Here is a 25619-nt window from a genome sequence, read left to right as displayed (position 1 = left end):
CTAATAAGATGTGAAACATTTTGCCTAGAACGGTTCTTATTTTTAACATTGTATAAGGGAGAATCAACCAAAAGGATGATTCACTTGTTTTGATTCATTTCCTTCTCATTTCTCTTTAAGAGATTGAAGAAACATTTCGGATTCTCACATGAATCCCTGTCAAACGTGCTAAAATGTGAAACATTTCGTCCAGAATCACCCAAAACAATTCTCACAACATAAGCGAGAATCGTCCAAAAAGATGTTTCACCCGAATTTCAGTTCATTTCCTTCTCATTTCTCTTCCACGGATCTATAGAATTCCTTCCAAACGTTTTTAGAGAACGTGATGGAGAATCACCAGAGAAACGTTTTAGAAGAATCCAAAGACTGAGACCGTGTTTGGCAGAGCGGTAAAAAAGTGCTTATCTAAGAAACTGTACAAATGAAGCAGTGTATCAAGCAGTTTTGGAAGCTCGAGTTTTTGAAAGGAGACCGTGAACCAGATCCACAACCATATGCTTCTGTATGTTCCACGCCACACAAGCTTACACACAAAATGTCAGGTGAATAATGAGTTTTTACTGACGATGGCAGAGCGGTGTCGCTACGCTGATAACCGCAAGAAAGTGGTCAACTTCTGCTCTTACGTTATATAATGGGGTCGTTGGCAAAGTTAGCCCGTGTTTAGTTTAAAAAAAGGTTCAAAAAAAAATGCTATAGTACCCATCACATCGAATCTTACGATACGTGCATGGAGCATTAAATATAGACGAAAAAAAACTAATTACACAGTTTGGTTGGAAATCACGAGACGAACGTTTTGAGCCTAATTAGTCCATGATTGAACACTAATTGCCAAATAAAAACGAAAATGCTACCGTAGCCAAATTACAACTTTTCAACCAACTAAACACGGGCTTATATGCTGCCAAGTACAAGCTGCGGTCAAGGGCAAAGGTCTGTAAGATTGCGTCAAAGAACCTAAGTCAACCATTGAAGGATATAAGAAAGGGCAGTCGCCACTCGCCAGAGTATCACAATTTCCTGATCCTGATTACAAGCCGTTACCGTCTACCAAGTTGATTGCGGCTGGACCATGACAAGATTTTGCTGGAGTATATAAAGCTCACAGATCAACAGACAGTGGAAGAGCAGCTAAACTGCTTCAGAGAGGAGGGGCTTGTAACACCACGGGACTATATTTCGATGCTTGTATAGGGCTACAAGAAAAATCCCCATTCGGTTGGCTGAAACTTGGCTGAAAAACACTGTTCTGGCTGAAATGTTGTGAGAGAAAAACACTGTTCCGGCTGAAAAAAGAAGCCGAACAAGCCGGATATAGGGTAAGCCGAACAGGGGCCAAATGGCATATTTCTTGTAGCCCAAAGATCCACACAGCATCTGAGTTCAGATACTGATGAATTGGATGAAAAAGAGCTTGGAAATAAGGGCAAACATGGTTTCCCAAAGTTTGCTGAAATGCCATGATTATTGACGAACTCTGTAGTGTTCCCAAGGGGCATTTGACTCATTGACTGGATGGTTGGTTGGTGACTGTGAAAACACGAAACCAACTGCTAGTTCTTTGCTGACTACTTTGTGGTGGCCTAAGCAGAGGACTACTTGCTGTGTCAATGAGATGATAATTGTGCCACTGCTTCGTTGAAGTCTGTTCCTTAATGTTGAGGGCCATGGTGAATACTGTCTGTGGACTGTGGTGCTTAAACAAGAGGTTTGACACAGCATGGCATTTCAGGGAACTAGTGGGAGATCTTATGTTGGTGTCAAATTGTGTGCCACCTGCAGGGTTAGCTCCTCATATATCAATCCTGAATGTTTTAGTGAGACTTTACATCTTTGTTGATTGCTTCGTGGTGGCCTAAGCAGATGGCTGTTTGCCTGTTTCCTGCTCGGTCAAGTTTGTTCCTTAATGCTGAATGTTTTAGTGAGATAGCAATTGTGCCGCTGCATCGGTCAAGTTTGTTCCTTAATGCTGAAGGCGATGGTGAATACTGTCAGTGGTGCTCAAACATGAACTTTGACACAGCATGGCATTTCAGGGAACTAGTGGAGATCTCATCTTGGTTTTAAATTGTGTGCCACATGCAGGGCTAGCTCCTCATATATCAAGCCTGATGTTTAGTGAGATTTTATGAAGCCTATTTATGCATTTGAAAAATACATAGAAACACATTCTATCCACATCCTGCTTCTGCAAGTTCATTATGAGCCTTAAGGTGTGTTCAGAACCCTAATTGCTTATATTGTATCTAGTTGGATTGTGTTTGGTTGTTCACTTATTCAATTTTTGTGAGTTGTTTCAGTCCAGCTGAAATGCTTTAGTCAACAGTAAGCTGTTTGTAATTTTACTATAATTTTGTTTGCTCTCGTCTCCTGTTCACTGATAATTCAGTAAATAACACTGTTCCAAGGTTACTTGTTACAAGCTACTCTCTCCGTTCCAAATTATAAGACGTTTTGACTTATCTAGATATGTGGTTTTTGCTATACACTTAGATATACTATGTCTACATATATAGCAAAATAATGTATCTAGAAAAAACAAAACGCCTTATAATTTGAAATGGAGGAAGCATATTTCAATTTGCTGAACATGGTTTATCAAAAAAAAAATGGTGAGCATGTTTTATTAAAACAAACTCTATATGCCAACACTCTCACGGTGCAACTGGTCGGGGTTCGAGACACGGCACCATCTTCTTAAGACGAAAATCAGGGGGACGTCTCTCCCGAGTCTTTTTTTTAGGTACAGGTAATATATTTTTTGTAATATTTGCAGAATAGCTGTGAAGTGCATAATATCAGCTGCGTGAGGTCATGATTAATGCAGATTATATTATATTTTTAGAATTCATTTTCATAAATTACCTATCATGCACATAATGGCTTGCTGATGGTATCTAAGAGACTAAGACTGAGAAGAATTTCCTCTGCTACGTGCTGGTTGTAACTGCAGATTTTACTATTTGAGCAGTCTTTCCGGTGTAGTTTCCTGTTCTGTTCCTTTTACACATGCCTGTTATTCCATCAGTTTTCTGGGCAAACTTTGTGCTTGCGACCAGCATCGAACTGGCCCTTCTTTTAACTGCTAGACAAGCTAAAAAAATTCCTTCAAAAACAAGCTAAAGAAATCAAAGAGAATTGGAAGACAACATACAGGATGTTGTATCGGCTAATACTAATTAAATCTGTTCCAATGCCTGCTTCTTATCAGAACATTGTTGAGGGTTATGTCAAGGAATGATCTCACTGGTGTAATATTAGAATAGAAACAAACTGGCTTGTATAGTGTTTGTCAAAAAAAAAAAAAGGCTTGTATAGTGAAGAACATGATCAGCAATGTTCAGTGATGATTAGAGCTTATTGATACAGTACAATTGTGAAGTCCTGTTACATAGTCCTCGGCTGTTCACTTTTCAGCTTGTTTCAGTTTATTCTCTCTCACAGAACACTATTGAATCATCCAAAATAATCCAAAATCCACTGTGCAAGTGAACAGCCCAACATGCCAGTGCACATAGGTGTCTGACTGCATAAAAATTGCTCACAGTACTATTTTGACAATTTATATATGGTGGCACATATCTTTAGTGCACATAGGTGTCTGACTGACAGTCACTCCAAGTTGTACCAGTCTAGTGTCAAAAAATCGTTTTGGGTCACAAAAAAAATTCTAGTTTAACAATTTTCCTTTTTATCTTAATCTATGTTATACGGTAAAGGAGACTGGTCCCACTTGTTGTAGCCTGTCCTTACTCTTACTGTTTCAAGTTTATTTCTTGGTTCTTTTCTGCCATATTATCTTACTGCTTTGGTGCTGTATCAGTCTGCCTAACATTGATGCTAACATCCACTTTGAGATCTAAATGGAAGTATGAATCTTGACATGAGAGTTGGGTCCCATGGAGCACACTGAGGTATGCCAATCATTTATCTTTGCTAGTCTTATGTTGTGCCAATTGACATGGTGGTAGACATGCATGAAGGCTCTCAACTCTCAACAGTTGATATGATATTGTTTCCCACTATCGGTTGATGAGAGGCACTTGCGATCCGGGCTGTTCGGCTGGCTGGTGGGGCTGGCCGGCCGGCCAGCCCACTCATCAAAGCACTGTTCATGTGAACAGTGTTTTCAGGCAGAACCGTATTTTTCTCTCACAACAATCAGCCGGGATAGTATTTTGGCTTATTTTTCAGTCCTGCCGAACAGGCTAGAGTCTTCAGAGATGTTCCATGCTGTGACCCTTTTGTGATTGTTTTAATTCAGTTTCTAGAAAATCTCTTATAGGTCAGAGACTGAAGCAGCAAACCAGGCTTCCTGATATAACACAACAACGCTAGCTGATTATGGGTGACAAACTCTGAACAGCAGAAGCTGAAACCCCTGGGCTAATGCTCACGAGTTTGAGCATCTGCTCCAGGGAATAAAAAAAAAGGGAAAAGCTTATCCTTGTAGTTTATTTTATATGATTTGAAGAAAAAATATATAGTTTAGACAAATGGAGGTAGGCCCAACAAACAGATTGATTCTCCATAGATCATTGGGAATCAAATTTGGAACCAAACAAATTAAAGGGGTTAGTGCCAGCCTCAAGGTTCTATATTACCTTGACTATTCATGTCACCATTATTCCCAATAGAGCATTCAGCAGTTGGGCCATCTGATTGCATGATCCTTCTAGTGCCGTCACTCTCAGGGTCTCAGGCTGATAGATTGCTCCCCTGCAAGGTTTGGTATCTGACCAGCACCAACTACTAGCTAGGAAATCAGGCTTTTGGCCTGGCACTTTCGCGTGAGGAGCAAGGGTGTGGTTACTACGTGGAAAGGCGGCAATCTGCCACTAATATTCCCTTTGACAAGACGCTCCCACCCATTGCTAGTTTCAGTATTTATATATATAATATAAATAATGTTTTGGCCGGTTTCATTCGTATTTTCGGGGTTGGTGGAGGGAGAAGCAAGTGTAGATGTCGGATGGAGGAGCTGCTGCTGCATGGCCTGCCCAACTTTATTGTTTTTTTTTCTTTCCAGCATGCAATCGAGCACCAACCACTACTCGTTGATCTTCACAAACAGGATTTCATTCTGCTTGATCGAAGTTTCTTTGGACGCCTAAAAGATGAGTGTTTTGGCTGTTGTTGGCCCCGCTGCACACTGCATATATAGTTGACTTATCCCTTGCAGCACTAGCTAACATGAGAGCAAACGGCATGACGGATTTTTGCTTTAAGCTCTCGCATTCACCAATGAAATGAAAGCGTTTATATATACGAAGTGCTTTCAGTTCAGATGCTAAAATTCTGGAGAAGAATACGATGAGGAGGGAGGTGCTGACGCAGTGGGTACCAGATTTTCTGTTCAACAAAGCACAATCTCAACTCGGATCATGTACGGGACACAAAAAAATTGAACAGTTTTTTTGAGGAAACAAAAAATTTGAACAGTTTAGCCAGCGCTACTAGCTCGTCCGTCGGATACAATACACGGGAGGCAGGCTGACGAGGCAAAGTGCATGCAGTGCAGTCCCAGGACTACAACTTCCATGCATGTAGACGCCTTTTGTTGCCGGACGCCCGGACCTCATGCGGCTACAATCGCCATCAACCACCGCGTGCTCGACGGGCTGCAGCATGCTGTGTAGTCTCCGTCGTCTTCCGAGGTCCGTCCGTCCCCATAAACTTTCCAGAAAGTCCAGTGCCGCTGCAAGTTTGTTTACACTGGCTGTGTGTGCCTGTGTCTTGTCCGCAACAAGCGGTTGCTTTCGCCGACGTCTAAGAAGAGCTAGCTTTTGGCATGTTTGATCCGGCAAACCGGAGAAAGACGGAGAAAAGCGATGGGAACGCCGAGGTGTGCGCCTGCCGCCTGCCGGAGCGGGCAATTTGAATTGACCGGGTGTTGGTTGGTATTACTACCATGCCATTTTACCATGCCGTGCATGCAACAAGCTCGAGTCGAGTCGTCTCACTCCCAGCTAGCGTGAGGTTCTTGTGATGATGTGGGGTCTCCTCGTGTCTCTGCAGTGCGATCCATATTCGGACAGGTGATGTAGGCATCGTTGAGAGGACGGAAGAATCTATACTCCTAATCGACAGGCAGTGAACTGAGCGACGTGCAGCGCCGACTGCCTCCTGCCAAGGAACGTACAGCACGGTCCAGGAACCTGATGCTGTGCGCTGAACCATGACTGGGTGATCCCGACGGCCCTGCTGCCCAGCGGGTCCGATCCGACGCAGACGCCGGTGCCGACGAGCGAGCGAGGTGTCGTCCGGCCAGACGCACGCGAGCACCCAGCTGGTGGAAGTGGAATGTTGCTGCTAGCTCCTTTTTCCCCTTGAGCTAATGCGCGCAGCAGTGTATGTAGCGGATCATCATGCAGTGCCGTCGCCCGCGCCATGTCATGATACGCGAGCCAGGCGTGCGGCCCTTTCCATCATCCGGTCTCGCATTCCCATGGCGCTGCTAAAATGCTTCCTACTGCCCCTATCCTACTATGCGGCTCTGCCCCAGAAGCAATTTGTCACCGTCGTCCTCCCTGTCCCGCGGAGGCATCGAGCGCTCGGCCACTCGCTCCCTTCGATGCCTGCATGAGCCTTCTGCAGGCGTGCATCACTCTCACTAGATTCGCCGTGGCTGCGAGGCATCATCAATCCCGATCTTTCTCTCTGCGTGAGCGTGGCGAAGCGTACGTACTTGCTTGCCCTTGAGTGCGTGAGACTGGGATGTGACGCTTAATGAGACATGCATGGCGATTCCGCAAATCTCTTGTGTCATGGACGATCTCTGCTCGTCGGATCAGCAGGCCAACGGGTATCGCCCGTCCAGAGCCGCCATGCCAACCGTTGGTGCCGTAGCACCTGCGGCTCACGCTTGGGCGTACGGTGTCCGAGTGCCAACCATCATTTAAGTACGTGACGTGTGATTGCGGCTGCCTGAAACCGATGGTCTGCATTGTCAGCGGGCAACAGGCGACGAACGGGCCGACGCGGCTCACGACGTGTCCGTGTTGTCGCGCATGGAGCGAGGCGACCGTAGTCCGTCGCGTCGGGGCCTTGTCGCCACACGGCGGGGTTCTTAATGGTCGGGCGACCCATGACGTGACGCAGTTCGTTAATAAATCCCGCGTCGTGTCTGCCCGCCGTATAGTATACTGTATACTACGTGCTCCTATCCTACACGCATACTGTAGGAGTATGTAACATCCGACGGGTTAGTATTTGGGCTGATAAGCCCGGTTGATACTGATTTGGTGTGAGAGAAAAATATTGTACCATGACTGATAAGCTCCGGCTAAAACCAACGAGCGAACGGCCACATTTGCGGCCTCTCAGAGTCAGAAGAAACCCTGTGCACAGTACTCCGGCCAGACCAGTTCTCGGCTTCTCGCCTTTAACGAATCCCATGAATTCCCCTGTACACCTAGGAGCACATGCTGCCATAGGCTACGGCCTGTTCGTTTGAGCTTGTTTGGCTTATAAGCCATGGCTAAAAGTACTATTGACTGATTTAGTGTGAGAGAAAAATACTATTCGTTAACTATTAAGTCATGGCTTATAAGCCGAATACGACCAAGCGAACATGCTACGATCATTACAGTAGTAGCAGGAAGTGCTCCAAGTCCAGGCCTGATTCAACTGTCTGAAGAAGATACTGCTGCTACCATTGAAGGCAGAGCAGAAGTACAGTGTTGACGGAAGAGGAAGGATCCAAGTCCAACAGAGGGAGGCCAGCGACGCAACTGACAACTGCCTCCGGCCTCCGGGAGTGAATGGTGAGCGCCAGCAAACACCGCGCCGGCCACAAACAAAACGAACCAATCGCCCGATAAACAGCTCGGCACTCGGCAGCGGACAAAATTGAAGTCGCGGTTCAGAGGTCAGCAGAGCTGATATCCCCAGGTCGCCGTGATTGACATATTCCTCCCAAACAAAACAAAATTTCAAAGCTCACAATTTTCTTACTAATCCACTGTCTTCGTCTAATGTGCTGGCTCGTAGGAGTACAAACCAACGAAGTGTGCGGCTGCCATTATAAGGTGGCTTATAAATCATAGTTCAGTATTTTTCTCTTTCAAAAAATTAGTCGTACAAATCAGCATAAGCGACTTTACAAACAGCCAAACAGAGCCCAAAGCAGACCCCTCGAATCACCATTGAATTTCTTCCCAAGTTTGTTTTCACTCTCGTGGCGGCAGCTCGGCGCTAAGTGCTACTACTGTATTAACAAACATCATCAATCATCTTTGAGATTAACAAAAAAGAAAAGAAAAGAAAAAGTTAAATGCACCGTAGGTTCATTAACTTTTGATGATGTATTATCTAGGTCCATCAACTTTCAAACTGTATTTTTGGGTTCATTAACATTTGGTGGTATGCCATCCAGGTCCATCAACTTTTAAATTATATTTTTAGGTCTCTAAACTTTTTAACGGGTTCACCGTAGGTCCATACCCCTTCGTTTAGCGAATAGATCTGACATGGCACACAAAAAAAAGCAGTCACCGTGGTCGGTCAACCAAACATAAAATCCAGTCTAATCTACCCAGTACAAGGTCGAAGGCCACAGGTATAGGCACGTAGGTCACCTGAGCCAAACAAAACTCAGACTCTACCAGCCCAATTAGGATCGATTGACCCTGAGTCCCTGATTCGGCTAACATGCATGGCACATCCAAACGCAGCCACCAATTTGATTCACGTACGTAGGTGCACGTATGCACTAAAAGCTAGATGCTAGATAAAAAATCGTGTATCACAACTGGATAGGAAACTAACGCATGGAAATAATAAAATACTATGATAAGGATACTAATCACGTTGGGAAAATTTCATTGATGATCTCCACCTCTTTAGAATTAGTACGGATGTATCTTGTTGGCTTTATTTTCTTCTTCTTTCCACGCAATAATAAGGCACCTCTATAAAATATCTTTGATGACAGTCCAACAGTTATCGATTTCTCCATGTCCACAATATATTTATCTTTAAAAATAATAGTCTCAAATTTAAGATAAGAGGATATTAACGAATTACCAGCTACTACATTTGAATTATTGCTAGACAAGTCTCCATGAACATCTTGAAGAGCTACGGACTCATCACCTACTCCATGATGGCTGCTTATTTGACGTGCCATGTCAGATCTATTTGCTAAACGAAGAGGTATGGACCTACGGAAAACCAGTTAAAAAGTTTAGGGACCCAAAAATACAATTTGAAAGTTAATGGAACTAGATGATACACTGTAACACCCCGGTGTTACATTGTAATGTTTTGCTAAAACATCGCAGGAGCATCATGTATATGTGCATATGTGTGTAAATTGGAGTATAAATCAATATACGACATTTGAAACGTTTATCCGAAACGGGAAATAAATGTTAAGTTTCATGTCGCTTTATATTGTCTAGTATTCTAAACGAATTGTTATCAAATAAAAATGATGTAGAGCGTGTATGTGAACTTTAATAAAATTTGTAGTACGTACTCAGTAGTCGACAATGAAACAGATAGCTCGGAATTTAATTCGACGCGTAACCGTGCACGTCACCTATGTCGAACTATGTTGGACTGGCCGCGGTCACTTCTGTTGCCTCGGTTGCCTGCCACCGCACGCTTATGCACTGCGCACGAGTCCTATCAGCTCTGCACTCGCGTGGGTCGACCGCGCGGACAGTCGCCTGGGCATGTCTCAATGTTTCCCGTCGTCATGTGCACGCGTACCTTGCGTTAATGACCGTGGATGTGCCAACGCCACTGTCTCCGCTGTCGCCATGACCGACGGGACCTCTCGTTTTAAATTCGCCATGACCGTAGCGTGTTAATGAAATTCGTCGCGTCCGTGGCTCCGCTAGACAGCCAGCTGCTCGATTGACACCACCTCGCCGATCGTAGCGTCTCACTGTGCTCCAATTTTGGATTCGTCGCTCCGCCTGCTCCATAAGACCGAGGTGGTCTGCATAGACGACATGCCGCACAACCATAGCTTGCCATTTTTCAATCCACCGCGCTGCTAGCTTCTCCTCCAGCTGCTCATCGCACTGCCCACTTCATTCAAAGCTCCACCGCCGTTTTGCGTCTTCTTCGTGGCCGGCGGAAGATCGCCCGAGCAGAGCAAGCTTACAGCAGCCGGCGGTGCGTTACTGTTCATCTTAGCTTGCTGACATCATCATGACGTCACCCCTACGTCACACGTGTTTGTGGCCGCTTTTCATGTATGAAAATAAAGCTTGGAATACATTAGAAATACTCTGGGCCAGTTTCCCGCGCTTGCAGCCGCGCTGGGCCGGCCTGCCTGCCGCTGCCGCTGGCTGGGCTGCGCCACGCGCGCCCGCTGCCGTTGCCGCGCGCCTGCAGTTGGGCCTGCTTGCGCTGGTGCCGTGCCCCCGCCGTGGGCCAGCCTCCCGCGCGCGCTCGGCCCGCTGTCGCTGCTGTCGCCGCTGCCGCGCCCGCGTGCCCGCCCACTCGCGTCTGCCCGCGCCACGCGCGCCCGCTGCCACTGGCTGGGCCGCGCCCGTGCTCGCGCCTGCTGCCTACGCCGCGCGCTGCTGGGCCGCGCCCGCGCTGGCGCTGCTGGGCTGCGCCGAGCCACTGTGGGCCGCGAATTAGAATTCGTTTTCTTAAGATCCAGAAGCATAGAAATGATTATTCAATTTAGTTTCAAACTAAACTTCGATAATTAGTAGTAAATTGCATGGTTGTCCAAAAATAGCGAAACCAGGTTCGTTAGGTTCGTAAAAATACAATCTACTTATTAGTACAATTAGATTGCAGTTAGCTATTATGATGATAGGTTCATAAATTTTAATTAGCGAGCTTAGCATTATATAGATTAATAATTGTAGGAATTATTGTGGCAAATCGGTAATAGTTTTATCTGTGAAAATTTTACAGTAGGTTCACTAGGATATCGTGTACTTGCTGTAAATTTTATAGCCTTAGAACGAGTTGTTAGATAGAGTAGCTATTGCCTTTGCTTTATCGTATATAGCGTAAACTAGCATTAGGGGTAAGAATAGCTGTAGTTGCTATAACAATAATGATACTTCGAAATGGTTATCGGTGACAATAGGTAGCCTAGTACCGTGGTCGATATCCATAGCTTAGTAGCTAAATCAATGTACTTTTATTTTAAGAGCTGTTGTTGTTATATTCCTAAGCATTGCATCATCATTTCATGCATGTAGATCACGAGCTGGTAGACTTCGTGCCCGTCGTCGAGCCGGAGTACGACGAGGTGATCGAGGAGTACGAGGAGGAGATCTTCGCACAGGAGGAAGCCCAGGAGTCTGTTGGTGCTGACCTTGCTGACCCGGCACCTGCTCAAGGCAAGCCCCGGTGCATAACCCCTATTTTGAAATGATCACTGAATATATTTATATGATATGCATTTATGTTACAGGCATTTTATAGAAACTATATGCATAGATATATCCACCATGAGTCCTACTAGTGCAGGTCGAGTAGCTGCCATGCTTAGGATGTCGGTAGCATGAGTAACCTGCCGTTACTCGCAAATAGGTGATTACACTATGATATCATGATGAAATAATGGAAAGGAAAAATGGTGACCGGACAGGGATGTGGATTTGGTACTGGTGGGTGTGAGGGGTTGTGTCCTGCGGCCAACAGGGCATAGCTCGGTTACACTTTTTTCCTGTCTGTGTCGATTAAGGACCGGTCGTTGCATATGACTCTAGGCAAGTCACAGACTATTGTCCCGAGCACATACTTGGGTATAGGCGCAGGGAAGACTTGCTGCTCTCTTGTCGCGGATCCGGCTCTTTCCGGACCGACTGATGGGAAGAGGAGGTGGTGGAGGTCCTTGCGCCGCACTGAGTCCGGGATTCAGAGGTGGGGGCTTGGAGTCCAAGTTTGGACGGGGACCTGGACAACCGGGACAGGAGAGTGGTGGGTTAGTCCTGCTTGTGCCTGGGGTACAAGCGGGGCGTGTGTCTTCGGGGCACCCAGCTGGGTACATTGATTCGCGAATCGCCGGGTTATCCGGTACGGCTTGTCTGCGGTTTAGCACCGTAGTAAGAACTGGAAGTGAAAAAGGAGAAGGAACAGTAACGATTGCTCAACTCTTGCTTGAAAGTAGCGCAGGTGCTTATATAGATTGACTAGATAAAAACTTAATACGGCTGATGATAATAATGTATCAATAAGGACCCACTATTAGTTCTGCTTTTGGCTAAAGAGAACCAGCAACCATAAAGCCTAGCATATTCTTTGGAGTCGGGAAAGTATTCCCACTGATCGGATAAGTCTTGCGAGTACATTGTGTACTCAGGGTTTATTTACCCCTGTTGCAGGTGACGCTTGAGGAGTGTCTTGTGTGGAGGATCCATCTGGTGGGCTCAGACGGACTCCTCGTTATCTTATCGCTAGATGTTATCTTTTAATATTCCGCTGTTTATCATTCCGCACTCTGTATTTGGTATTGTAATAATGTACTTTTCAGAAACTCTAATGTATGAGATGGACTTGTGTTGTAACTCGTTTTCATTATTGGATTCTTGAGAAAAAATGTGGATCTTTCGGGCTCTCCTTCTGGGTGTGTCCGACGGATACCGCTCGTGGTAGTGGCTTTCGAGGTGCTTAGTGTCTGGTGGAAGACGAGCGCCTCCGTAAGTACGCTATTCCGGGTGGTTCTGCCACATACACCACCAAAAGTTAATGGACCTAAAAATACAGTTTAAAAGTTGATGGACCTAAATGACACGCCATCAAAAATAAATGACCCAAAAATATAGTTTAAAAGTTGATAAACACATATGACACGTAAAAAAAAAGTTAATGGACCTACGTTGTTGTATTTAACTTAAAAAAAAAGGAACTTCGGTCGGCGCCGACGACGAGGACCGGCCGGCGAGGCCGCGTCATCGGAACCTACCCATATCAGCGAGCTTCCGGGAGGCGTTGCGGCCGAACGACGCGGTGCCTCCGGCCGACGCGTGTCGCCGGTGGCTGTCTCCCATCGTGGAGGTGTCCGGCGGCTGGCACCGGCGCCGGCCGCCGGCGGAGCTGGGCCGAACGAGCGGGCTCAGGCACACGGCGAACCCCGAGATCCCGTCCCCGCTGGCGCCCGCGCCAGCGCCGCCGCCGCCGTGCCGGCGCCGGTGCTGCTGCTGTCTGGCCAGCGACGGCGAGGGGAACCACCAGCTGCTGCTGCTGCCTCCGGGGGACTCAGGCTCCTCGTCCTGCTGCGCCCGTGGCGGCGCCGGGAAGGACGCGGCCGCGGGCAAGTCGGTCGGCCTCCGCTTGCGGCGGATGATCGCCGAGAGCCACGAGGTGGACCGCCGGGGAGGCTCCTTCCTGCCTGCCTCTGCTTCCCGTCCGTGCCGCCTGCCGCCGCCGAAGATCGCTGACAGGAAGGACCGCCTCGGCGCGGCCTGCTTCCTCTTGGCGCCGGTCTCCTCCCCGGGCTCGTCGGCGGCGCGAAAGGCGGCCGCGGCCGCTGCGGCCGGTTCGACCTGCGGCGTGCGGAAGAAGAGGAGGTTCGGCTGGTGCTGATGGTACCCGGACGAGGAGGAGGAGGTCGCATAAGCGCAGGCATCGGAGCGTCGGTGCTGCACGTACGGCGAGACGGAGCGCGGGAACGCCGCCCCGGCCCTTTCCTCGGCGTGGCCGTGCTGGTGCTGGTGCCGCCGCGCGGGCAGGTGTAGTAGGGGCGCCGGGGGCGAGCCGCCACAGCTGCTGCTCCCGCAGCCCCCGTCGCTGCTGGCGTCGGCGGCCTGGGCGCGCTCGGCGGCGAGCGCGAGGAGGCGGTCGCGGAGGCAGGGCGCGCACACGCCCACGGGGTTGGCGTAAGGGTGGAGCTTGCACCTCATCTCCCAGCGCTCATCACGCCGGCCAGCCGCCGCCGCCCGCCGCAGCCACAGCGCCGAGAGGAAGGAGCAGCGGCAGATCGCGAGGCGCAAGAGACTGGAGCAGCGCGGTTGGTTGGTTGGGTTTGGATTTTGGCGTGGCCTTTGTAGCAGCGGCGTTGCAGTTGTACCGCGCTCTGCAGCAGCAGGGCAGCTCGGATTTTTCCTTGGCGCTGCGCTTGCGCCTGTCGGCCTGTGTTGTGCCTCTGCGCTGTGGCCTGTGGGAAGACCGGAAGAGTGGTTGGGCTGGGCGATGGCGCCGTAATGGCTGGAATTTATTTTGGGGACGGGGGGTGGGGACTCGGAACGAAACGGTGTGGAGGGGGTGGGGCCCTGGCGCAGGCTACTCCGCTAGTCTAGTTCAACTCCCGGGTTCATTTTTTTTATTAAAAAAGATAAAAAAAAATAAAACTCGAGTCTTCCTCTCAGAAAAAGGTCTCTGCTCAACAATGCTTACCTGATCTTGTCTAAGCACATTTGTTGCGATTTATATAGAGACCATACATTGAGAATGAACTCACCAAGGAGTTAGATATAATATAATATAAAAATATATAACCACAGATTTGCAAATGAGAAATTTCCACACTGACAAGAAAAGAATTGGCAATCACTTGACAGATTCCACTTCAAAGTTTAAACAATTATAGTCCATCGAGCGTAATTCACTAATCCAAAACAAGGCTAGCGTACTCTAGGGGAAATTACACTGTTTTACATGAATTTACTACGTCTAACAACAAAAGCAACCAACCCTAAATATGTGAATGAATGGCATGCTGATTCTAACATTGCTAAACGGGAAACCGTTTAAACGGAGTTATTGCCGGTAGGAGTAGGACGTTCATATGCACGGGATTTATTGCCCCCGTTGTCGCTGACGGACAAATTGAATACAACGTCGGGGACAGGACACATATATATGCTTGGTGAGGGAAGGAATCAAGGGCGCCGGTTCTTTATCATCTCCACCCGCTTCCCCCTTGCGAGGACGTCCTCTTCCTCTCGCGTGTTTGTTTGGGATCGGACTCATGCCCCTTCAGGCTCAACCGGCGGTAGGGCGTAGAGTGGTGCGTGTACAGTCCTAGCCTCCTGGGTCGATTGGGCTCAAGTCAAACGTCAAAAACATGGTACACAAAAACGCCGGCACACGCCATGAAACAGGTTTGTTTGCTGGAGAGCGTATGCCCGTCTCTGTTTGATTATTGCTCTGCATTTTCGAATTCTGTGCTCGAGAGAGATAGACCGACAGGCGTGACAGGGAGAAGCTTCCATCCATTTGGGGCCTTGTTTAGATCAGCTTCAAATTCCAAGTTTTTTCACTCTCTCTTCATCACATTAATTTTTGGACGCATGTATGAAGTATTAAATGTAGGTAAAAAATAACTAATTGCACAGTTTGGTTGTAAATCACGAGACGAATCTTTTGAGCCTAGTTGGTCCACGATTGGACAATATTTACCAAATAAGACGAAAGTGCTACTATTCATCGGTTTGAAATTTTTCTCAATCTAAACCAGGCCTGGGTCCGTGTTCTGGCCCATGCGTACAGGAACAAGGCTTGTCCAGGTTTGGCGGGAGACAACAACAGCAGCTGACGGGGAGGGAGGAGCAGTTGAATAGTGTTTTCCAAGGAGGAACGGCAGGTGAGGTGACCGGGGAGACGCCGACAGAGCGCCGGCCCCTCCCTCCCCCCGCGCACACGACATGCGAGCAACGACGCCCTCACGCCCGTCTGTCCGTCCGCCGAGGAGGGATGGATCATTGGGAGAGGAGCGCGTGGGCGCTGCCCGTGCCTGGTATGTGGCGAGCAGCAGCGCCACGGGATTACATGTGCAACAAACTCTAGTTTAAAAGCCTTTTTTTATTGTCTCAGCCTCCGAGTACAAGTTGTATTATCTGAATTCACGCATTAACACACACCACACGTACGCCCTAACGCGCAGGCTAGATCTACAACCTATATATCTAGGTATAAGATAACACGGCTGAGAGGTTGTGGCACATCCGCGTGAGGCGCTCGGTCATGGGGTGGTCAGCGGCAGAGAAATTATAAGCTCGTTCTTGGGCGAGGTCGAGGAGTGGTGTTTGGCAGGATACAAGCCGCTCTTATCCTTCCCGTCGCAAGCATAGTAGTATGTAAATCAAAATCGCTTGCTGCCCGTGGGCCGTTGTGCTTTGGTAATCGTTGGATTACCAGGGCATTTATTTATAATTTCGAGTAAACTATCTTCTCCTGCTTAATGAAAACCGTGCCTGAGGCACGTTCGAAAAAAAAAAAGAAATTATAAGCTCGACGAGGAAGGCCTGCACGAGGAGATTACTCATTACTCGTTCGGTGATCCGGTCCGACCGACCACTCACTAGATGCCTAGACGTGCCTTTTAATCGACCAATCGCCACATGAGACAAGAGTATATGTGTGCTACTGCTAAGAGTATATGAGTACGTAATGGCCAACAACTACCGGCCGGCCTATTCTTCACCTTAAAAGAATACTGCCCCCAGAGATAACTACTGGCATGTTCTAGTATTTATACGCTAGTAAAGTCCAAAGTGCGGCCCTGGATTTTGTTCAGGCATTAGAGTCACGACCGTGACAGATAACATATAAGCAATTAGTAGCGCTTGTTACCACCATCAATCAATATTGATCGGAAATTTTTGAGCGGCTATTACGCACTGGTACTGTGGATTGGCAGCGATGCCAGTTTGGAACTGTACAAAATGTGGACAGCCGGAACAGCTAATGATCATATCCATGGTGACGGACGTGCTCTAAAAGCCTACAATCCAATTTGGGTGAGGTTTTCAGCAATGAGGAAGACGGATCAAGGCCTGATTAATACTAGGAGCACATTTATTCTGACTGGCAGATCATGGTGACAGCAACTTCACCGGAAACACTAGTAGATGACGTGTATGGCTCCTAATTACAATTTCGTGTTCTTAGGACGACCAATCCAGTCTGCTGAAGATGCATGAACTCGTCAAAATCAGGACAGCACGTCATGCGTTTAGCGTTTCTATTCCAGAAGAAGACCTGTTCTACGCGGGGAATTCATGGAAGGGCGCACGGCGGGCAAAACCTCCTCTAGAAAGCGTGAATCCATGGCCAGCACGCGAGGATTTCCCCGACGAACCAAAAGGGTCAGATCAACGGAGGGCGCAACTGACCAGAAAAGAACGCGCGGACTGATTTGTATGCTGCTGAAAGAATGCGAGCGGGACAAATAAGCATCGCGAAATTGACCAAGGCTTATGCGGGGCTTGACTGACCTGATCCCTGTTTCGGATGGTTCTGCACTGCACGCGTCATCCATCCCGGATGTGGAAAATGTCAGCAATAACGCTAACAAAAGATACTCGTAGATGGCAGACGGGTCTTGCTGGTCCAGCAGGCCGAGAATGTTCAGACGCAATACCAGTATTGTTTATCGAACGGCTCCCAAATAACTTCCTGATTCAATTGCATGGTAATGCTCGCAGCCAACAATCTGGATTTATTCTACAGTGTGATTGACTAGTGGCAAGTTGCATAAAATATATTTGTCATTAAAAGTCCGAATTCTGCAGTCTACACGACTACACTTAGTAAAAGACGGAAGAAGAATCTGCATGTGCATCCTACTACTACAGAATCTAGGTATCATGAACAAAATTCATTCTCATTCGTGCATACAAGTTTGCACATGGGTTACGAAGGACTGAGAGATTTGCACCTAAGAAGAGTTGGGAGTTGAGACATAGATACAACACAAGCAGTCAAGCACACAACTGATATTAACAGGCTAAGATACGAGACAGGTGATCGGTCTAGTAATACTTGACAACCAATGTGCATAATAGCTGGCTGCTAATTCTGCATTAGTCGAATTACAATGTGTCTAATGGAAGACAAGTGTTACCTTCATCGTGTCCATGACACGGAATCAATCTCGTCCCGAGCAGACTTGTACAGCTCAAGCCTCTTAAAGCATTGCAACCTGCGTTCCATGAGGGCAGGATCCTCATCAAGGAGTACTGCAAGTTGCTTAGCCTGCAAAAACAAAATGTATTTACTGGAAAAAAAATGCTAGGAGGAGGAATGAACAAGATAGAACACAAAGAAAGGTTACTCACATCTTTCCCACCCACTTGAGTATAGAAATCATTAAGCAGGGACCGCTTAGCTTCGCGGACCTGACAGTGGACAACAGACTTGGGGATAGTATTCTTCAGCGTTTCAGATACCATGCCAATGTATGAGGACACATTAGAAGCAATCCTCCTGAAATGTGCATCAGTGTAACGATCATCCGAAGGAGCAGGAGGGTTTGCAGTCCTGGGATTTCCAGTTCCAGTCTTATCAACTTCCTGTGGGAGCTTGCGGAAGAACTCCACAGTCAAATATGCTGACTCCATATCAACCAGCCGTAGAGTAGTTTTCCTGCCATCTTCACGGAATCTCTCAAGGGCCTTATAGCATGCAGCAGCAAGCTCCGTTTGTAGAGTTGGAAATCGTTTCAACTCCTAAAGATGCAGTAACTTTTGTAACTAATGTACAAGGGAAAAGGGTGTAACTGATACTTTTAACTAAGAAACCAAGGGCCAACCTGAGTCTCCCCAATGGATATCCTCACCAGCTCTTTCAAAACAGAATGCACCTGCAGTGATGTATAAAAGACTCTTCAGTTGATGAAAGAAAGTACTAATACAATCAGCACAGGAAGAAGATTTCTTACAGCATCTACAGAAGCTTCAGCTGGACCTCTAAAATAATTGAGAGCAGATTCAATCAGCCGACGGTACCCTTGCTCAGGAGCAATTAAATGAGGCTGATAACCATCTGCCTGTGATACAACCCGCTTCACATTTTGCACGGAGAGGTGACGATCAAATGGAAGCTTCCGCAGAGCAGAAGGGAGTTGGTTATCAAAGACCCCATAAATTCTATCACCACCAGGTCGTCTACAATTTTTAAATTGCATTTAATATTAAGGACAGCCCAGAACAATAATCAGATTGACAGTAAATCAATTAAGAAAAAACATTGATATGAGGTTTACCCTCCATCAAGATGTTCTTTAAATATTTTGTCAAATGCACGGCAAAGCTCCAGGATGAGGTACAATTGAGCCTGCAAAAGAATAGCCAATAGCCATGATGTCCCTATGTCCATTTAACTCCAATGCACTTCAACTCAAAATTTCAGTAAAAATTACCCCAGAATCAGAGGCAATAGGTCTACCAAGGTGATCCATCTCAGATTCAAGCTCATCAATAGTTTTGTTTATCAGAGAGGTTATGCTCGGAATGCGTGATCTGATCGCAGCCTCTAGATGCTGAAAGATTGAAGCAGCACTGCATCATCTACCTTTTTTAGATCACTAACAGCATAAATGAAAGCAATGCAAGATTTCTTGAACCTGTGAAAGAAGTTTAGCAAGATATTCTGAACCCATCCTGCTGGCAAGATGAGAATATTCAGGACTAGAATCAAAGAACTCTTGCTCTTTTCGCCTAGCAATAATCATGTCAACATTCCTGTTGATATCTGCTTGTGAACGGTTCACAATTCCAACCCAGGGATGCTGCAGTCTGTAAGCTCTTCCTTCGAGAACCTAAATGAAAATAAAGAAGGGGAAGTTACAGAGTCCAATGGCAATAAAAACAAAAAATTCACACAGAACAAGAGACCACAGAAACGTACGTCAAGTGCATTTGTTCCCTTGTCCATTAGATCAAGCTTTGTCAACACACCAAATGTCCTCTCACCTGAAGAAATTTAAGATGATCCTAAGCCAAGGAATTAACTAGGCGAATCAAAAGGATAGGACTTTGTCAGCATGGAGATTCTCAAATGATAATTAACCTTAATTTTGGAGAAAGAGAAACAGTAATCTAAGTCAAATTACTGACACTTGGAAAAACTCCTGAATCATTCCACTTTACTCTTATGTCAACTTCTTACACCATCCAAAGTTGATCTAGTAGCTGACATGAGTTTACAGCTTCACGTTCTCTTATTTTATTAGTGTTCACAACCATCATGTTTCCTGGCACTTTTTTAGATAATGTAGTTTGTAATAATCATATCGCACCCTCTGCATCAAAAGATGCACACGGTGACAAATTTATTACCTCATTTTAGAACTTTGCTACATACCATAAAACTAAGATACAGCAAGCCAAGAGTTTGAACACTACTGTGGTGACCTCAACAACAAAATTTTGAATGTTCTGGACTTATAGACATGAAAAGGTGACAGATATACTTCAAATGAGGTTTGTTAGCAAGTGTCTTATTTTTCCATTATACAAATGGTTAGGGAACAGGATAGTTCATTTAGAAACTGGTAGAAGTAACAAGGGAAGTCTATAATCAGTTAGTACAAAATGCCCCAAATTTGCAGAGTTGGAGTATAGTATGCTTCAACCTGCAACATGCTTGGCACAAATGCTCTTAGGTTCTACCCAACACACTGAAACAAGCAAATGGTCTCTATCCTAAAATGATGTGCATGCAATCATTGTTGGAAATAATCCTGTGTGCTAGGTGCATGCTAGTGTCTAGGTTCATAGCCTTTACTTTAGCTAAATTTCAGCATTGAGTAATAGGAGTAATAGGCTGATTATTTGGGTAATATTCTGCATTAATTAGGAGGCTATCACAGCCACAATTGTAGCTCTCAGCACTGTATAAAGCTAGGAGGAAAATCAGAAAAAGCTCAAGTCATTCCAGCCACCAAAACCATTGTGTTCGTGTGTATCTTGTGAGTGAGAGTTCTTGGTGACCTGTTAAGAGGCTATTTGTTCACGACGAGCACATATGATGTGGACAAGTTTTGAAATGATCAAAGAAAAGGTTTTATTAGACATATGTGAAACGAGAATACACAAGTATTCAAACTCACAATCAAAGTAGGTATCATCAGCTAATAAAAGTAATATACCATGGAAAAACAAGTGTGCTATCTTGATTCATACCAGTTGGATCCACATCCCGGGCAAGCTTGATTGCATCTGATGTTGCTATATCTTGATTGGCAGGAGATATAGCCAGTATAAGACAATTCGGCTGCAAAGAAAATACAAAAATTCAAGACACCTTGTTGATGTGATTGAGAATGTAACCGTATGCAATAAGCAAAGTGCCAAAACATAGAGTAGGTATAGGAAGTTAGGAATTGAATTCAAGATAGAACAGATGTTAGTGTTAGAGTATGGCAGGGGCCTATTGGGCCTGGGCTGGATGTATAGCCCATTAGTGTTAGGGTTAATTAGAGATAAGGGTCGCTTGTTTAGGAGTCAAGTAAACCTCTCTATATAAGGAGAGGAGATGTATCAATCTAATCAAGCAAGAATTAAGAAGGAAAACCCTTCCCTCCTGCCCGGCCGTGGGCAAACGCTAGGTATGAACAGTACCCGCGGTACTGTAGCGCGTCAGCCGCCGTCGCTCCCCTCAACTCTCTCCTCTCAATCCTAGCAGCCACATAACTACAGGCATAATCAGGCATAATAATTCAGTCCATGCTATAGGAATTCTACCCAGTCTTACACTTAGTAGATCTGCTCGTGAGATCAAGTGTTATAGTTAGATGCTCTTGAATAGACTATACAGAGTATTTCCTCACCATTTTCAACTAAAAACATGGTTTAAAATAGTGGACTACGCCATTTAGCAGCGGCCTCCTCCAAGAGCCATGAAAAGTTATAGTGGATACAGCAAAGCTATTTCATTTAGTGGTTTTATAAAAAAATGGAAATTGTCAATTAATTATGAAAAAAAACATGAAACTAACAATATTTCATAAACATAATACTTGAATACATAAAAAATTCTCTAGGATACATGTCCCATGTCTTAACAATCATTCAATCAAAAATATAATATATTCACGGCTATAATCAACATTCATATTCACTCAATTCACAATGAAGAAATAAAATCAACAGTTACTCAATGGCTCATTACAACATTCATTGAGTAAAAAACACAATGAAGAGGCATAGAATTCTATTCATCTACAGCAAAGAGTGGATATTTGACTCAGCTAGCATTAGTGGTGCTAAACAAATTTTGCTGCAAAGACAAATAGCAGTGTTTAGTGGAACCATTTTAAGGTGCAATAGCAAAAGAATTGGCAATATCTTAGAGGTAGGCCCTCTGAAAATGCTCTAGCGCTATTTAGAAACATGAATAATAACAAGGTAAACATCAGTGGCTTTAATTCTATTCTGAAGAAGAAATGAATGTTAACGCTGAAGCATTTTGTATGACCACTAAAGGTGCACTTCTACCAACGATGCAAGTGTTACGCCATTTAATTTAAGAAACAACATGCAAAATATGTCAAGGTCATAGTCAGTTTTAGAGATATGTGCATCATTCATACCTTATCAACATACGAGCGCACCATGCTTTCGATATCCTGAACAATGCTTTCAGGCTGCCCCTCTGAAGGAGACAACATAATCAATGAAACTTCTCCTGAAAAAGGCCCACCTAATACAAGAACGTGAACAAAAACAATAAACGCATTTACATACCTACTGCAACTTTTGTTAGACCCGGCAGATCAATCAATGTTAAGTTGACCACTGCAATAATCGATTGAATTGAGTAAATAAATATATACTTCAAAGATTCAGGAGCTCAGAGATGCTTTTGCATATAAATCAACTGCTCTACAAACTAGTCAACAAGAAGCGTCCACTAGCATCAATTTCAATTATTAAAACATGACCAGGAAAACAAAAGGAAACAAAAAAACATTGCAACACAGCTTTTGTCAGAAAGAAGAGATATAGTGCTATACACATAGCATTTGACTGAGATTTTTAGATTCAACAACTAAAAGAAATAGCAATAATCTCCATTTTTTTTCTTGTTTCTTGAAAAAAGCAGTGGCAGGTTGTGCCCAGGGCTTAGATACCATGTGGAGAGTATATGCTGAGATGAATTGGAACTGGAGATATTTGCTTTGTCTTTCCAGTCAACCTGTCAGTTTCATCTTGGATTTCCTTCCGCACAAGAGCTGCAGAGAACAATAATTGTTGGCATCTGAGATAAGTACTTCAGCCATTTCCATGTACTGAAAAATACCAAATCCACTCTGAGATCAAATGGCAACTGCTTCTTACTAAGTTTGTGCATTCTACTTTTGAATACATGTTGCAAAGCATGATAAATGCACATTATATTTGAACTAGCAGCACAACATGGGAAACACAAAGATAATCATGCCATTTACACAAGTCGAATACTTCTTAGACCCCAATGGCAATGGTAGGTGCAACATAGCAAGTAAGGTGAGAAGTGTCATCCTCATCGAGCAGAAATTTTGAAGAGAACTCAAATAGGAGACAATACAATTGCACACTGGCAGAACCAAATTCGTTAATAACTGAATAATAGTAAGACACAGCTTCTGCTGGCAGAAATATAGTATACAATTATTAGTTTCAGTAAACAGTACATCTTGCGACGGTAAACATGGCCAATCAAGCATTCAATTATACTAGCAATCAACTTAACAACAAACCAATTTCATAGCAGCTTAGGCCAAGAATAAGTGAATAACCCTATATCGCTGAAGATGACGAAGGATGCTTACCGAAATCAGTGAAGCGGCGCTTGGGCATGTGCAGGAACTCGGCGTACTCCTGCACGCCGTCCTCCGTCTTGTGCAGCTGCAGTACGAGTGGCCTACGCGTCACGATCCCTTCCAATCCAAACACAAACCAAAAACCATAAAATTTCGAGCCCAAAAAAACATGATTCAGTGAATGAAGAAGGTAAAAATCTCTTCATACCTGACCCTCGAGGCAGGAAGTCTCGCCCCACGATGCTCTCGAGCACCGATGATTTCCCCGAACTCTGTACATGGCCGCCCAATTAAGCGCCTCGTATTTGAACTACGGAACAAAATCCTAGGCGAGCAAGCACCTAGAGGTGACGGAAAGGAGGCGGACCTGACCGCCGACGACGGCGACTGACGGGAGCGCTTCCCAGAGGGCGGCGACATCCCCGCCGCCGTGGTCGCCGAGGACGGTGCAGGCGCGCTGGATGCGGTTCACGAGCACGATCACGTTCTCCATGGTAGCCATCTTCGGGGTGGGAGGAGGAGAAAGCGCTGTGCGGCGACGGAGGGGGGGCGGAAGGTTCTAGAAGGCAGCGGAAGGATCGAGGGGCAGAGCGCTCCCCACTGCCTGCCTGTGTCTGAGGTGTGCGAGCCGAGCAGATAGAGGCGTCGCTGCTGCAACCCGTAACTGCTTTCCTTTTTCTATTTCTCTTCCGATTTTGCCCTCGCTCTTTTCCAAGTCGTCGAGCGGGAACTGCTTTGGTTCACCGAAATTATTGAAGAGATTTTTAATATTTATTTATTTCAAAAAAAGATTCGTGAGAGAAGGTAAGTAGCAGGTTAGCAGCTGTAGACCATCAATGGTAAAAAACGCAGCTGCAGAGGTTCTATATTCATACGGGACGGGGAGCATAAGAGCATCTCCAGCAGGGCCCCTACTTGAGCCCCCATAGCTAAATATGGGGGCTCAGGTCAAAAATCCAACTCCAGCAGGGCCCCTACTATGGACCCCAAATTTGTGTGGGCACCCAAATCTCTCCCTCGGACCCCATTCCTGTTGGCCCAACAGCTCGGCCCCCATCCGCGAGGGCGCTACTCCTCGCCTCCTTCCGCATGCGCTGCTCCGCCTTCCGTCGCGCGGGCCGCTGCACCGACGCGCCGTCCGTTGCTCCGCCGCGCGCGCTGCCTCCCCTTCCCACGACGGTGTTCCATCTCCTTCCCTCCCTGCGACACGCGACGGCGTTCCCTCCCCTTCCCTGCAACCAGCGACGGCGCGATGGCGCTCCCCTTCTCCTCCCGCCCGTCCGGATCTGCTGCAAGGCCGGCTCCTTCCCCTCGCCGCGCTCCGCCCGTAGGCGCTCGCTGCCGTCGCTCTTTCTTCCCCATTGCGAGCTCGCTGTCGTCGCTCTTTCTTCCCCATTGCGTTGAGATAGCTCAGTTGCTAGAACAGAAGATGACAAGTGGGTCCCAATTATCATTGTCTGTTAAAAATGATTTGGGGGCTTTGGTTTTGGGGCTTCTGTTGGAGGAGATTGCAAAATAGAGGGCCAACAAAAGTAGGGAGAGCACCCAAATCAGATATGGGGGCCTTGATTTAGGTGCTCCTGCTGGAGTTGCTCTAACGCATTCAGAGGCTGCTCCCATTCAACATCATGTCCATCCCACCCACGTGTAAGGGGGTGTTTAGTTACTCCAAATTCCAAATTTTGGCACTATGCAAAAAGAAGATTCTCCGTCACATCAAACTTGCGGTACATGTATGGAGTACTAAATGTTAACGAAATCAAAAACTAATTGTACAGTTTGGTTGTACTTTGCGAGACGAACGTTTTGAGCCTAATTAGTAACGTTTGGACAATTATTACCAAATGCAAACGAAACACTACAGTAGTTACAGTGCTACAGTACTTTGCCGACGCCGAATTCGGGCCGAACTAAACGAGGGCTAAAGGAGAGCGCCCACCAAACCCATGTCACCTGCGACATCCTCAACCTTGTTGCGCCCGCGCCTAGCCACGCCCCTTTCCCTGCAGCACCGCCATCCCCCGCGCACGTCCTGTCGCCAAGCTCGAATTGCCGCAATGAGATAGAGGAAAGGGAAGGGAAGGAAAGGGAGGGAGGGAGAGGAGAGGAGAGGGCGAGACGCGCCGCACGAGGTAGGAGCCGAAGTCCTACAGCATGCCGT

At 46.2% G+C, this 25619-nt stretch overlaps 2 protein-coding genes and 1 pseudogene across 3 annotated transcripts; 1 reads left to right on the top strand and 2 right to left on the bottom strand.

The window, feature by feature from the left end:
* Window positions 1-424: 424 nt before the first annotated feature.
* Window positions 425-1470, top strand: LOC136462580 (nuclear intron maturase 2, mitochondrial-like; annotated as a pseudogene).
* A 10219-nt stretch (window positions 1471-11689) lies between these two features.
* On the bottom strand, window positions 11690-14139 carry LOC136492650 (uncharacterized). 2 transcript variants are annotated; one of them, XM_066488643.1, is made up of 2 exons: window positions 12896-14139; window positions 11690-12653 (listed from the first exon to the last, which is right to left on the bottom strand). In XM_066488643.1, the coding sequence occupies exons 1-2, from the start codon at window positions 13830-13832 to the stop codon at window positions 12601-12603; spliced, it is 990 nt and encodes a 329-aa protein (XP_066344740.1). In that variant the 5' UTR covers window positions 13833-14139; the 3' UTR covers window positions 11690-12600. The 2 variants fall into 2 exon arrangements, with proteins under 2 accessions (XP_066344740.1, XP_066344748.1); XM_066488651.1 differs by lacking the exon at window positions 11690-12653 and having other exon boundaries at window positions 12660-14133.
* Window positions 14140-17465: 3326 nt separating this feature from the next.
* LOC136540079 (phragmoplastin DRP1E-like) lies at window positions 17466-24102 on the bottom strand. The gene is made up of 15 exons (XM_066532071.1): window positions 23826-24102; window positions 23667-23730; window positions 23468-23575; window positions 22787-22888; window positions 22401-22451; window positions 22247-22308; window positions 20838-20928; window positions 19561-19625; window positions 19277-19471; window positions 19073-19192; window positions 18917-18987; window positions 18593-18818; window positions 18464-18514; window positions 17991-18380; window positions 17466-17907 (listed from the first exon to the last, which is right to left on the bottom strand). Exons 1-15 carry the CDS (start codon window positions 23958-23960, stop codon window positions 17779-17781), a joined length of 1860 nt encoding a protein of 619 aa, XP_066388168.1. The 5' UTR covers window positions 23961-24102; the 3' UTR covers window positions 17466-17778.
* Between the last annotated feature and the right edge of the window lie 1517 nt (window positions 24103-25619).

The sequence above is a fragment of the Miscanthus floridulus genome, chromosome 1 (assembly GCF_019320115.1).
Source record: "Miscanthus floridulus cultivar M001 chromosome 1, ASM1932011v1, whole genome shotgun sequence".
Classification (NCBI taxonomy): Eukaryota; Viridiplantae; Streptophyta; class Magnoliopsida; order Poales; family Poaceae; genus Miscanthus; species Miscanthus floridulus.
Note: the sequence above shows the minus strand (reverse complement) of the source record. Positions and strands in the feature narration are given on the sequence as shown.